General features: G+C 65.4%; 1 protein-coding gene across 1 annotated transcript; it reads right to left on the bottom strand.

The window, feature by feature from the left end:
* Nucleotides 1-420: 420 nt before the first annotated feature.
* LOC124519344 (cytochrome P450 2W1) lies at nucleotides 421-5,525 on the bottom strand. Its single transcript, XM_047089529.1, is given in 10 exon segments — nucleotides 421-641; nucleotides 891-1,032; nucleotides 1,181-1,312; nucleotides 1,314-1,369; nucleotides 1,477-1,615; nucleotides 1,962-2,135; nucleotides 3,210-3,367; nucleotides 3,439-3,588; nucleotides 3,887-4,049; nucleotides 5,370-5,525. Coding segments are annotated over 10 exon segments (1,491 nt in total).
* Between the last annotated feature and the right edge of the window lie 7,204 nt (nucleotides 5,526-12,729).

Below are 12,729 nucleotides of genomic sequence, written 5' to 3'. Positions count from 1 at the left end.
GGGGAACCTGATGGGGGCAGCGTGAAGGGTAGGTGGGTGGGGAGAGGAGGCATCGGGAGCCCGGGAGGCGTGGGGTGTGGGAAGGGGGCACTTCTCCACTGGGGAACGGGAGGCACCCTGAGGTTTGGGGGGGACCTGAGTGCAGAACGAGGCAGCGCTGCCGCCCAAGGGGTCTGGGGGCGGAGCGTGGGGAGGGAGCCCGGCTGCCCCGGGGAGACAGGAGGAGGAGTGGTAGAGATGCCTCGGGGCAAGGGAGCTTGGCAGGGGGCTGGGCCCCCGAAAGAGCACGATGGGGCCCAGGTGTGGGGTTCCGGGGGCCACGGCAAAGAGCCCGGCAAGGGGCACAGTGAGGGCTCTCCACCCGTTTGTCCGGCCTCCATCATCCACAACGCACCCCGAGCCGGGACCTGGGAGAGTGACTCAGACCCTCCCCGGGTCTGCTTGGGCAGAGCCCCCGTGTCTGGGCACCGCGCGGAGGGCCTGTGCTGGCGGCCGCATGGTGAGGGCCGGGGCGGGCGTGGTGTCCAGGGCGCCAGGGCTGAGGCCCGGTGGGGGCAGCAGGCGGTACCTGTGGAGGAGGCCGGCGAACAGCAGAAACAGCTCCGACCTGGCCAGGCTCTCCCCCACGCAGACGCGGCGGCCTGCGAGGGAAACCGAGGCACAGGGCTACCAGCCTGCCCTTTGCAGGGCTGTGCCAGGGGGGCTGGCCGGTCCCCTGGAGAGGTGGGGACCCGAGAGCAAGGTGCGGGCCAGCGCCGAGGGGAAGGGATGGGGTGCTGGAGGCCGTGGGCAGTGGGAGGCTCGGGGGCCTGAGCTTCCGAGGTCCCTGGGGAGCAGGCTCCTTGGGGGTGAGGGACCCCGTGCCGCCCCTGCCCGCGAGCCGGGGGTACCTGCAGAGAAAGGCAGGAAGGCTGCCCGCTTCACAAAGCGCCCGTCGGCGTCCGGGAAGTGACCCGGCTTGAACTGGCGAGGGGTCTCCCACTGCGTCTTGTCCAGGAGCACCGAGCTCAGCAGAGGGATCACGGGTGTGCCCTGTGGGTGGGGCGGCAGGTGGGCTGGGCCCGGCGCCCCCTCCCCCCGGGGGCGTGCCCCGCGAGACCCGGCTGGGCCCAGCCCCACGAGCGCAGAAAGGGGGAGGGGAGCCCTGCCCGTCGTGTCGGGGGCCAGGAGGGGGGCCCACCTTGGGGAGCAGGTAGCCGCCCAGCTGGGTGTCAGCCGCCATGCACCGCGGCACGTGGGGCAGGAGAGTAATGGAGCGCTGGACCTCGTGCAGCACGGCGCTGGTGTAGGGCAGTGACCGCTGGTCCTCCAGCCGGGGGGGGGGGGCGCCCGGGCCCCAGCACCCGGTCCAACTCCTCCTGCACCCGGCCTGCGGGCGAGAAGGTGGGCGCCCGCGTCCCCGCGAGCCCCGGCCACCCCGGGCCCTGGGGGCCCCCGCCCACCGACGCGTGCTGGAAAGGGAGGCTGGGGGCTCACCTTGCACACTCGGGTGCGTGCTCATCAGGAGGGCGGCCCACTGCAGCATGGCGGAGGTGGTCTCTGTGCCGGCCATGACCATGTCGAGAACACAGGCCACCATGTCGGCCTCGGCAAACAGGCCGTGGGGGTCTTTCCCCTGCAGAGTGGGTTGGAGAGGACTCGGCCGGTGGCTGGGCGCCACGGACCCACCCCCCCCCGCCCCCCCCCCCCCCCCCCCCGCCAGCTCCAGGCTCAAGAAAGGAGTGGAAGGAAGGAGCCAGGTTAGCAGGGCACCTGCTACGTTCTGGGCTCGGCACATCTTTGCTGCCACCCCTGAGGCAGGCACTGCAAATGCCCCGTTTCACAGATGGGGAGACCGAGGCCGAGAGCGGCCCCCAGCTAGGAGAAGGGGGAGGTGGCTCAGGGCCAGCCCCGCTCCTCCTGGGGTGGGGCCCCCAAATGCCCGCAGGCCTCTGAGGCGGGAGGGTGCGTCCCGCCCACACCTGGCCCTGCCGGATCAGGGCGTCCATGTAGCTCTGCACGGGGCCTGCCCCGGGCGCGGGGGGCCGCCGCGTCTCCAGGAGGGTCCTCAGGATGGCTCGCACCTCCTCTATCTTCCGAAGGACAGGCCGGTGCAGCTGAAGGAGAGCCCCGAGCCGGGGGTAGATGTTGAACAGCTGAAGGCAGAGAGCGAGACCGCCGGGGAAGCGGGGATCAGGATGCGGTCCCCACCGCGGGCCCCGCGCCCCCCAGCAGGTGTGTGCACCTGTGCGGGTTCCCAGGTGCTGCCCAGGGACTCCAGGCGGACCTGCGGGGTGGGGGACTGCCCGTGGCCACAAGAGGGCGCCGGCTCGCACTGCTGCTGGGACCGCAGCCTGGGCTCCCACAAAACCCTCTGTCCCGGGACCGGACGGCAGGTGACGCGCCTTGACGGGTGGCTTCCCGGACGCGGGGCGGCTGTAATCACGCCCCGCCCTCCGGCCACCAAAGCCGTAGGACAGAGAAGGGGGAGAGGGTCGCCTGTGCTGCCAGTCATCGGGACAGAGAATTTGCAAACTTCAGAGCTCCAGCCGAGCCACTGTGGGAGGGAGGCCACGGAGTGTCTGACCATCCAGCGCGTGTCCCGCACCATGTGGGGCCTCGGCAGCTGTCCACGGCTCTCCTGGCTGCGCCCGCATCACTGTGCACCCCCAGGACGTGAGCGATCCCTGGATCGAATTGCCCAGTGAGGAGCCGGCACACGGGGTGGGGAGGCCCGGAACATTCCACTCCCGCCCCCCCCCCCCCCGGTCTCCGTCCTCCCGGGGCTTCCGCGAGGAGGCCAGATCCTCCCGCCCAGCGGACGGCAGGGGCTCCTAGGAAGGAAGCGGGAGGACTGGAGACTGTGCTCAGCCCCTGCCTCGCGCCCGTGGCCGCGGGTCCATGAGAGATTGGGAGGAAGAGACCCGGCGCTGTGGCATCCCTCTAAATCTGTGCCCCACACCTAGATGCGTGCGCTTAGCGCCTAGCGCTGAAATTGCCGCGACGGTGAACGTTTCACGTTTTGGAAAAGAGTGCAATGCCCACGCCCCTGGGAGTCGGAAAACCAGAGGGCCAGTTCGCGTGACTTCTGTGGCGCTGTGGAGGACCGATACTGGGTGGATCGTCCCTGGCCGGAAGGGCTGGGGGACGGGGATATCGAGCCCCACGTCCAGGGAAGAAATGCTCAGCTCCCTGACCCCCAGCCGAGGCCGGGAGCAGCCGCCTCTCACCTGCAGGCTGGGGGTCCCCAAGAGGACCATGACGTCATCGATAAGCCTCAGCAGGGACACGAACACGGGATCCTGGTAGTCGAAGCGCCGGCCGAAGAGGAGTGTGAAGGTGATGTTGGAGGGGGCCCAGCCGAGCAGGGCCAGGGGGAAGGGCCGGCCTGGAGTGGGAGGGACACGGGCCTCAGGGGGTGAGGGACCCCCCACCGGGGGGTGCCCGGCCCCCACTCACCTCCGTAGCTGTCCAGCTGCCCCATGAGGCACCTCAGCTCCTGCAGGATCTTGTCGACCATGGGTCCCCTCCCCACGCCCAGGTCATGGAGGGTGCGCACAGTGAACTGGCGGGCGGCCCTCCAGCGTGCCCCCGATGAGAAGAAGATTCCTGCGGGCCGGGCAAGTCGCCGCTGAGTGATGCAGGCAGGGAGCAGATGGGGCAGACCCGACGTCGGGGGCCTCACCCCCGTGCCCGAGCCCCTTCTGCCAAGAGCTGGCCTTGGCGAGCCTCGTCCCCTCTCGGTGCATGCTGGTCTCCTGCCCCGTGGACACCGTGTCCCTCCCCGGGAGCCACGCTGGGCACACTGTCTCCCACAGCTCAGAGACGCAGACCCCCGCCCCGGGGTCCGGGGACTCCCGTGCTCCGCCGGCCTCCGCCCCCTCTGCACCCCACACGGCACACCTACCCCCACCGCCCTGGATGAGCTGGAAGACGGCGACGGGGGGTCGGTCGGCCAGCTTTGACCCGGTGCCCACCAGGGCCTCCCTCACGGCCTCGTAGCCGGCCAGCACCACCGTCTTCTGGAGCCCCAAGTGCACAGTGAACACCGGCCCGTACCGTTCCGAAAGCTGGTGGGGACGGGCAGGAATCAGCCAGCGCCCCCCCCCCCCCCGCCCAAGGCTGCACCTGTGCGGGGCGGGCTCAGGGGGACTCAGAGCCAGGGGTGGCCTAGGCGGGGTCTGTGGGAACTGGGCCGGTGGAGAGCAGGTGGAATAAAGGTCCAGGAGCCAAAAAGCAGGAGGTGTGCTGGCCCACGGCCCCACCCCATCCATTCCGGGAAGGCAGGGGAGGGGGCTGCCATTGGTAGGAGGGGCTGTCTGCGGGGCGGCCTCCCGAGCTTGACCCCCAGAGGCCCCGCCCCTGCCCAGGCACCCCTAGCACTGAAACCCAGATGGATGGGAGCAGTGCCCGGGTGGCCTCGACCGCTCAGTTTCCCCCACGCTGACCCCCGGGGCACAGAACGACAATACGTGGCTAAGGCTGGCCTCCAAGGCCGCCGGCTGGGGCCACTGCCCTTCTGTGCCTTTACAGATGGGGAAACTGAGGCCCAGAGGCAACAAGTGAGTTGCGGCCAGTCACACACACTGAGGGACAGAGAGGCCCGCCCTTCCTGTCCACACCCGCTCTGCTCCCCGCATGCCGGAGTGTGGCCTACGGGCCCAGCGCTGGGCACAGCCTGCGACTCGGGGGCCCAGGGTGCTTCCTGGAGAGGTGCCCCCGAGGGGCCAGGCCCGCAGCCCCCTCTTCTCCTCCCACATCCAGGGCCTGGGGGGCCGCCAGGCAGCCACTAGGAGGTTTCTGGAAGTAGCTGCATTTCTGGGGAAGCAGGGAGGGTGGTCGTGGGAGCCGTAAGCGGCCCAGGAGTGGCTGGATAGCCCTGGTCGGGCGGGCGCCGGGCCATCCGTCTCCTGGCTGCAGGGCAGGGCAGCCGGCCGGCGACCTGGGGCGAGGACCGTCCAGCCTCCGGCCCAGGGTGGGAACAGCCACACCCGCGGGCACCCCACCTGAGGGCACACTCGTGCGCTAGTCCAGGTCCCTCCGTCACCAGACCTCTGCTTCCTGGTGCTGCTCCCAGGGGCACCCGCCTCCTCCCCACCCCCACTCTGGCTGCCCCCAAACCTGGCTCTCCTGTAGGCACTCATCAAATGCTGCCTCCTCCGAGGAGCCCTCCTGGCCTGACACTCCTGGCCCCCTGCTCCCTGCATGGCCCATCTGCTTCCCCGCGGGGGCGGGGGGGGGTGTCCTTCTCTCTTCCCCAAGGCAGGGTGGGCACTTGGGCCTATCCAGGCTGGGACACGGACCTCCTACCCCACCGGGGGCCTGGAAGACGGGCTCAGCTTCCCCTGAGGTGGGGCTGGGCTGCCCAGGCGGCCGGAGCCCTGACCTACCTCCATCAGTGACCGGTCCTGCTGTGACACGCGCAGCAAGTGCAGGTTTCCGATGAGCGGCAGTGGGCGTGGCCCAGGGGGCCAGCGAGGGGCTGGGGAGGGGGTGCGGGTGTGGGCTCGGAGCAGCCCCCAGAGCCCCGCGAGCAGCAGGGCCATGAGGACGGCGGGCGGCGAGGCCCCAGCTCCCCACCTTGTGCCTTATAGGCTGTCGGGCAGGGGGAGGGCGTGCCGGGACCTCGCCCCTCCACCCAGAGAATGTGGACCGAGCGGTTCACGGGGGACAGCCAGGCAGCTTAAAGTGACAGGCGTGCGCGGAATGTGGGGTCGCGTCTGTGGCAGGGAGCCAGGACACCAGGGGCCGTCTGGGGGGCCGCCGTCCAGACCTTGTACTTAAGGCGTCTCCGTCCCTTGCCTGCTGGAGAGAACACGCCGTGGTGGCCACTGTGTCCCTCCCACCGGCCTCTGCTTCCTGCCTCGGTCTCCCCTTCGGAACTGGGGCTTGTGGGGCTTTGGGAGCTGGGCCCGAGCTCTGAGGGGAGCTCTGAGCCTCCCTCGACAGGACCCATGGGGTAGGAGGTCTGTGGAGACCCCGCGGACGGCTCTCGAAGGTCCGCACAGCAAACGCCTCAAACCCCAGGGCCTTCAGAGGCTGCCAGAGGGCCCCCTGCCGTGTCTCAGATGGCAGGCTTTCCCTGGTGACAACCTGCTCCTGTCACCTGGGGCAGGAGGCACTGGTCTATGCAGGACGGGGCAGGGGCAGAGTGGGTGACGGCCGGCCAGGCTTAGGAGCCCCCATGTGTCTGTGCTGCATGAACTCTGGGCTCCTTAACCCCGGCGCCCCTGCTAGGAGGGAAGGAGGCCCCGCCGTGGAACGAGCCGTGAGGGGTGGGAGGGCCGTTGGCATCAGAAGTGGCTGGGCCTGCTCCACACCTCCTGCCCCAACATGAGGAGTTGGAACCCCAGCCCCACGCCGGGCCCCTCTCGCTGCGGGGCCTGTCTCCCGGGGGTACCGTCCACGCCCCTCCACACACCCGGAGCCGAAGCAGCCCGTAGGCCCGTACCTGCTTCCAGCCTCAATTTGCACACGTCCCGTGACGGGGTGCTTGCTGGCTTTCGGGCGGGCTGCCCTGTCGCACAGCTGTGGGGCTTCCGTGAGGGAGGATGGTTCTCCAGCGGCTGCGTCTCTGGGTCATCTGGGCTGAGTGCCCGGTACCAAGGCCGCTGCTAGGTGCTTCGGCTGGGGCTCCTCTCTGCCCGGGACCGTCCACTGAATTAATTCCACAAGCGTTTCCGGAGTATGTGTGTGTGCTATAGGCTCGGCCGGCAGCTGGGGCCGCAGAAATCGGTGGTCAGGGATCCAAACAGGGCCCCCAAGTCCAGTGGAAGAGACCCACGTGGCAGTGGCCGTGCCACTGCAAACTTCTGAGGTATTGGGACCAGAGTCAAGTCGCCAAGCGGCGGGGCACTCCAGCAGAGGGAACAGCATGTGCAAAGCCCAGAGGCCCCGTGCCAGCAAGGAGCTGGGTGGGGGCGTGAGGCTGGAGATCCGTGGCTGGAAACGCAGGAGGTGGGAACTTGGGGTCCCTGGGGGTGGGGGCTCCATCCTCCGTGGCCTACTCTTTCAGGTTGCTGAGGCCTGGGCTCCTGTGAGCCACCTGGGTGCCACCTCCCCGGGCCCTGTGGAGCAGGCCGGGCCCCTGCAGGGAAGGCTGGGGGCACTGCCTACAGGGGGTCTATACTCGGCCGTTTCTGGCGGGTTTTTTGTTTTGTTTTGTTTTAATGTTTATTTTTGAGACAGAGAGACACAAAGCGTGAGCAGGGGAGGGGCAGAGAGAGAGGGAAACACCGAATCCGAAGCAGGCTCCAGGCTCCGAGCTGTCAGCACAGAGCCCCACACGGGGCTCGAACTCATGAGCTGGGAGATCATGACCTGAGCCGAAGTCTGTCGCCCAACTGACTGAGCCGCCCACGCACCCTCGGTTTTTGGCGTTTTACCTGCAAGACCTCTGAGCTCCTCCCGACCGCCGAGGAGGTCACCCCCGCTTCTCAGAAGGGGAAGAGGGGCTGGAGCTCCACCACTCTGATTGGCCGGCTGCTGGGGGGGGGAGGTCCACCACTCTGATTGGCCGGCTGCTGGGGGGGATGGGGATCCACCACTCTGATTGGCCGGCTGCTGGGGGGGGGGGCGGTGGGGTGTGGTGGTGAGGGGCTCAGACTTGGGAATGAGCCCCAGCCCTGTGGGCATCCTGACCGCGTGGTGTTTTCTGGGGTTTAGCGTGGACCCAGCCAGGGGCATGTGACCACGGGATGTGGCAGGCAGGCCCCTGTGCGTGGGGTGAGCTCAGGGGAGGCCAGCTGGGCACCCGGAGCTTCTTCGAGCCCGGCCTGCGAGGCTGGAGCCCCTGGTCGACAGAGTCAAATCCGGTTCACAAGGGTGGAACTGGGTGCTTGGCCTTGAATTTTTCCAGGCAACGTGAGTGTCAAGGGCTCCCTTACATCCAGGCCCCGGAAAGAGGAAGCTGGGGGTGCCCGGCAGAATGTCCCAGCATATCTGCGTCTCTGCCCGCTCCCCCCCCCCACCCCGCCACGGCAGGGTCCTGCTCAGGTCCCCAGGGGCCCCACGCTCGAACCAATGTGAGTCCTGGGGCTGCGCAAAGCCACCCACAGCCGGGTGTTGAAAACATCAGAAACACGCTGTGGCGGGCTGGCCCAGAAGTCCCACGGTGGTGTGGGCGGCCGTCCCTCGTCGCCAGCCCCCGCCCAGGGTGGTCTCACCTGGAGACCTGCCCCTGCAGAGACTGGAGGTTGCACGTCCGTGGGCCCTTCCCTCCCCCATCAAGGCACCCCAGCTCCAGAAGGCTTTCTGCTAAGGTGTTTCTTTGGATACTTTTCCATTGAAACAGACAATGCACGTGCCCCAGCCGGGGAGTCGGACCCGCCGGGGCGCCCACAGAGCCCCTCTCTCATGCATCCTTCCAGAAACACTCCAGCACGCACCGTCATCGTGTGCCTTTTTCGGTTGTGTTGATGCTTTCATTTATTAATGTAGCAAACAGCTCCTGTGCGGAGCTGAGACCCGTAGACAGCCAGGAAGCCCTCGCCTTGGCCAACTTCCAGAAGGCGGACGTCCTGTCTCCTCCTGCCCTGTCTCCCTCCCTCTGTTCAGTTGCTCCTTATTTGTAAAGTGACAGCGTGGCGGGATCAGACAGCAGCCTCCTCCTCTGGGACCACTGCCTCGTCTCCTCTCTGTTGCACTGTCTCTGGGTCAAAAACATCCTGGGTGCGCGTTTCTTTGTGCTGTAAAATCAGTTCCTAGAACCAGGATCCCCGAGCCAAGGGGCTGCTGATTCTGGCAGATGCTCCCACCGTCCCTCCCGCTGACCCACACCCATGTGGGTGGCGTCGGGAGGGACCCTCGCCTCCCGGCCTGCGTTCCCATCTCCTCTGCCTCCTCTGCGGCTGCCCCTTGTACTGCCCCCACTCGATGCCCAGGCTGGGTGGGGGCTTCTGGGTTCCACGCGGCCCCCTCTCGTCCCCGCCCATGCCTCCTGTCAAGGGGAGCTGGGGCCTCACCGCCCGCCGTCCTCATGGCCCTGCTGCTCGCGGGGCTCTGGGGGCTGCTCCGAGCCCACACCCGCACCCCCTCCCCAGCCCCTCGCTGGGCCACGCCCACTGCCGCTCATCGGAAACCTGCACTTGCTGCGCGTGTCACAGCAGGACCGGTCACTGATGGAGGTAGGTCAGGGCTCCGGCCGCCTGGGCAGCCCAGCCCCACCTCAGGGGAAGCTGAGCCCGTCTTCCAGGCCCCCGGTGGGGTAGGAGGTCCGTGTCCCAGCCTGGGTAGGCCCAAGTGCCCACCCTGCCTTGAGGAAGAGAGAAGGACACCCCCCCCCCCCGCCCCCGCGGGGAAGCAGATGGGCCATGCAGGGAGCAGGGGGCCAGGAGTGTCAGGCCAGGAGGGCTCCTCGGAGGAGGCAGCATTTGATGAGTGCCTACAGGAGAGACAGGTTTGGGGGCAGCCAGAGTGGGGGTGGGGAGGAGGCGGGTGCCCCTGGGAGCAGCACCAGGAAGCAGAGGTCTGGTGACGGAGGGACCTGGTCTAGCGCACGAGTGTGTCCTCAGGTGGGGCGCCTGCGGGTGTGGCTGTTCCTACCTTGGGAACACTGATTTTCTCTGCACGAAGAACAACTTTCAAGCTCGAGATTCCTGAGCTTCAGGGCCCTGCCCACACCTCCTGGGCTCCAGAAAGGACCCTCCAACCACCTACAGGGACCTTCCTCCATGTCTCGTGGCATCTGGACCTCACTGTTCTGTGCCAGTTGGGAAAACCACCGCAAACTATCCGGAGCAGTGTCCTGGGCAGAATGGCCCCCCCGGAATTCATGTCTCCCTCGAATGTCAGAATGGGACCTTATCTGTAAATAGGGTCTTTGCAGATCAAGTTTAGAGGAGGTCATCCTGGATTAGGGTGGGGGTGTCCTCATAACAGACAGAAAAGGAGAAGACAGACACAGAGGGAAGAAGGCCAGGTGACCCTGGGGACACCATGGAGCGTGTGGCCACAGGCCGGGAACCAGGGCCACCGGGAGCTGGAAGAGGCGGGAGGACCCCCCACCCCCGCCGCCGGCCCTCTCAGGGAACGCCCACCTCAAGTTCAGCCTCTAGAAGTGGGAGAGAACCATTTTCTGGTGGTTAAGCCCCCAGTTTTTGGTGCTTTGTTACAGTGGCCCTGAGACTCCTGTAAGGAATGTTCAGAACAATTCCCAATAGGCAGGAGTCAGGCAAGTGGGTGACACTGGGTCCTTGCACTGTGTTCTCGAAGTCGCCGTCTAGCCAGTCCGCCTGAGCATCGTTCAACTACGTGTGACTTACCATTTATTACTGACCCAGCCCAGGTGCCCTCAAGCTAGACGTGCATATGGAGCAAACAGAAAAGCTGCAAGTGATTGGCGTTCCTGTAAAAATGCAAATCGTTCCTGTCTGGCAGAAAAGATCATCCCGAAGGTTATGGTTTATTGCCCTGTGAGGGATTAACCTGTTCTAGGCCCAGCTTAGCAATCTGACTCTGGTATCTTTTTTCTTTCTCTGACCGCACGCGGCTGTATCGGGGCCGGGGCGCCCTTCTTGGAACCAGCTTTGCCATCGGGCCACACTCCTGCACCCATGCATTAAATGAGACTCCGACACAGGGGCCGTTCATGTTTCTACTGGAACTACGGTTTCAGCCTTTAGAAAAGAACACTTGGGCAGCAGAATTTATTAAAGTGGAAAGACCAGAGAAAGTTTCAGGCAAGGTTCCATCCAGGGGCTGTTCGTACAATGTGACTCTGCCCTACTCCCCGTCGGGAGCGGGCTCCCGGCCCTGGCATCTGGCTGGGGGCGTTTGGCCCTGATAGAGGCAGTGCTCCCAGCCCCAGGAGTGCACCGTCTTGAAGTGGGTCCCAGCCTGAGGTTGAGCAACCCCAGCCGATGCCACGTGGGCCTTCTCCAAGGCCAGCCCACACTCCAAGTTCTCGTGCAAAGCAGATTGCCGTTTTACACCTCTGAGTTCGGGCCGTTCGTTACACGGAGCTAGATAGCTCGTGTGCAGGCTGCGTGACCTTGGACGAGGAATTTAACGTCTCTGGGAGTCTCTATGTGTGAGACGAGGGTAAGAATACTGCCTGGCTGGGCTCGTCCTTTAAAGACTAGTAACGGGACGTCCCCTGCGCACCAGACGCTGTTGTGACAATCCCATGTGAAGCAGCCTGGCACAGAAGGCCCTCCCCCACTTTTTGTATCTGTGCACCAGAGATGAAAATCCCTTCGTTCTCTCCCGGCCAAACGTCTCATATAGAGCAATAATCATTTGCCAGGTACGGACATGTCAATTAAAAGCTGGCTGTCGCCTCTAGGTCACGGGGCCTGCAATGCTTCATTGGTCCCTCAGGGCCGTCGGACAGAGAGGCTGCAAGGAAACATTGGGGGGCGGGGCTGTCCTTTTTCCTGCTAAGTAGTGTGATCTAGTCAAGTGGAAAAGTGCTATTTGCTGGGTAATAAAAGCGTCTTTTGTCCACGGCCCTGGAAACATATTAATGAATAACCCAGTGCGTGGCCCCTGGTGCTAGCCACGTAAAACAGTCTTTTATGTGACAAGATCAAGGTGCAATTTTCCTTTTGTAGTTTTTAGTGGGTACAGAACACCAGGCTGATCAAGGCCCCAGCAACCGGAATGAGCTTTCCCTGCGGCCCCACCGGACCCTACAAACACTAGGGCCCAGCTCCACGCGCCGCACGACACACAGCCCAATGTCACGTGAGGCACGGAGATCCACTGCAGAGAGGCAGGAGCGAGTGGGGAGCTGGATGCCTCAGGGCAGGACTCGAGGAGGGGGCAGGCCCTGAGGTGGGGGCTGTGAGGGCTTGTTGGCCGGGCACTTCTCGGCAAGGCCCCTCAGTTGCTGGAACCGGCTCCTTCTCCTGGCATTAGGAGGAGGTGTGGTGCAGGATCGTGTCAGGAACCGGTGGGGGAGGGGGGCGCGGGGGGGGGGTGCAGCTGGTGAGCTGTGTGACTGAGGACCCAATTTGCTTATCTCCAAGGCCTGGTATGTGGTTGGCCCTCGGGGGGCACGGATGAAGTTTGGAGCTCATGACAGAGTCCTGGAGCACAGGGGCGCTGGTTGGGGGTGGGGCAGTGACCCACTTCCTCCGTTCAGATGAAATCGGGATGCCCAGTTGGGGAAGAGGGGTGGCTGTGCAGGGTACAGCGCTGGGAGGAGGCTCAGCCTCGAGAGCTGGGGTCTCCACTGAGCCCTTTCACCGTTGTTATTGTTGCCATAACGACAATAATAAGCGGTTTCCAGAGCTGACTTTTATTCTGTTACAGGTTGAACTGCACCACCCCTCCCCCACCACTTCATATGTTGGAGTCCTAGCCCCCAGTACCTTAGGAGGTGACCTCTTTGGTAAACAGTGTCATCGCAGATGTAATTAGTTATGATGAAGTCATTAGGGTGGGCCCTAGCCTAGTCTGACCGGTGTCCTCACGAGAGGACCTCTGGACACAGACACACAGGGGGATGCCGTGGGAGGGTGAAGGCAGAAGCAAGGCCCAGCGGCCCAGCAGCCCCCAAGACTGCCTGCCGGCCATCTGCAGCTGGGGGCGGGGGAGGGCAGCCTGGAGCCGGCTCTCCCAGAACCTCCAGGAGGAGCCAGCCCCGCCGCACCTCCTCCGTGTGGGACATCCGGCCTCCAGAACCCGGAGCGACCACCTTTCTGTAGCTGAAGCGGCCCAGGGTGTGGGACTTTGTTGTGGTGGCCCTCACTCCTTCCTTGTCACCAGCTGAGCCCCCCCCCCCCCCCCAGACACCTGGGGATGCAC

Source organism: Lynx rufus, unplaced genomic scaffold, assembly GCF_022079265.1.
Source record: "Lynx rufus isolate CCGP_SWC_20201006 ecotype Redwood Valley unplaced genomic scaffold, mLynRuf1.p SCAF_27, whole genome shotgun sequence".
NCBI classification, from domain to species: domain Eukaryota; kingdom Metazoa; phylum Chordata; class Mammalia; order Carnivora; family Felidae; genus Lynx; species Lynx rufus.
Note: the sequence above shows the minus strand (reverse complement) of the source record. Positions and strands in the feature narration are given on the sequence as shown.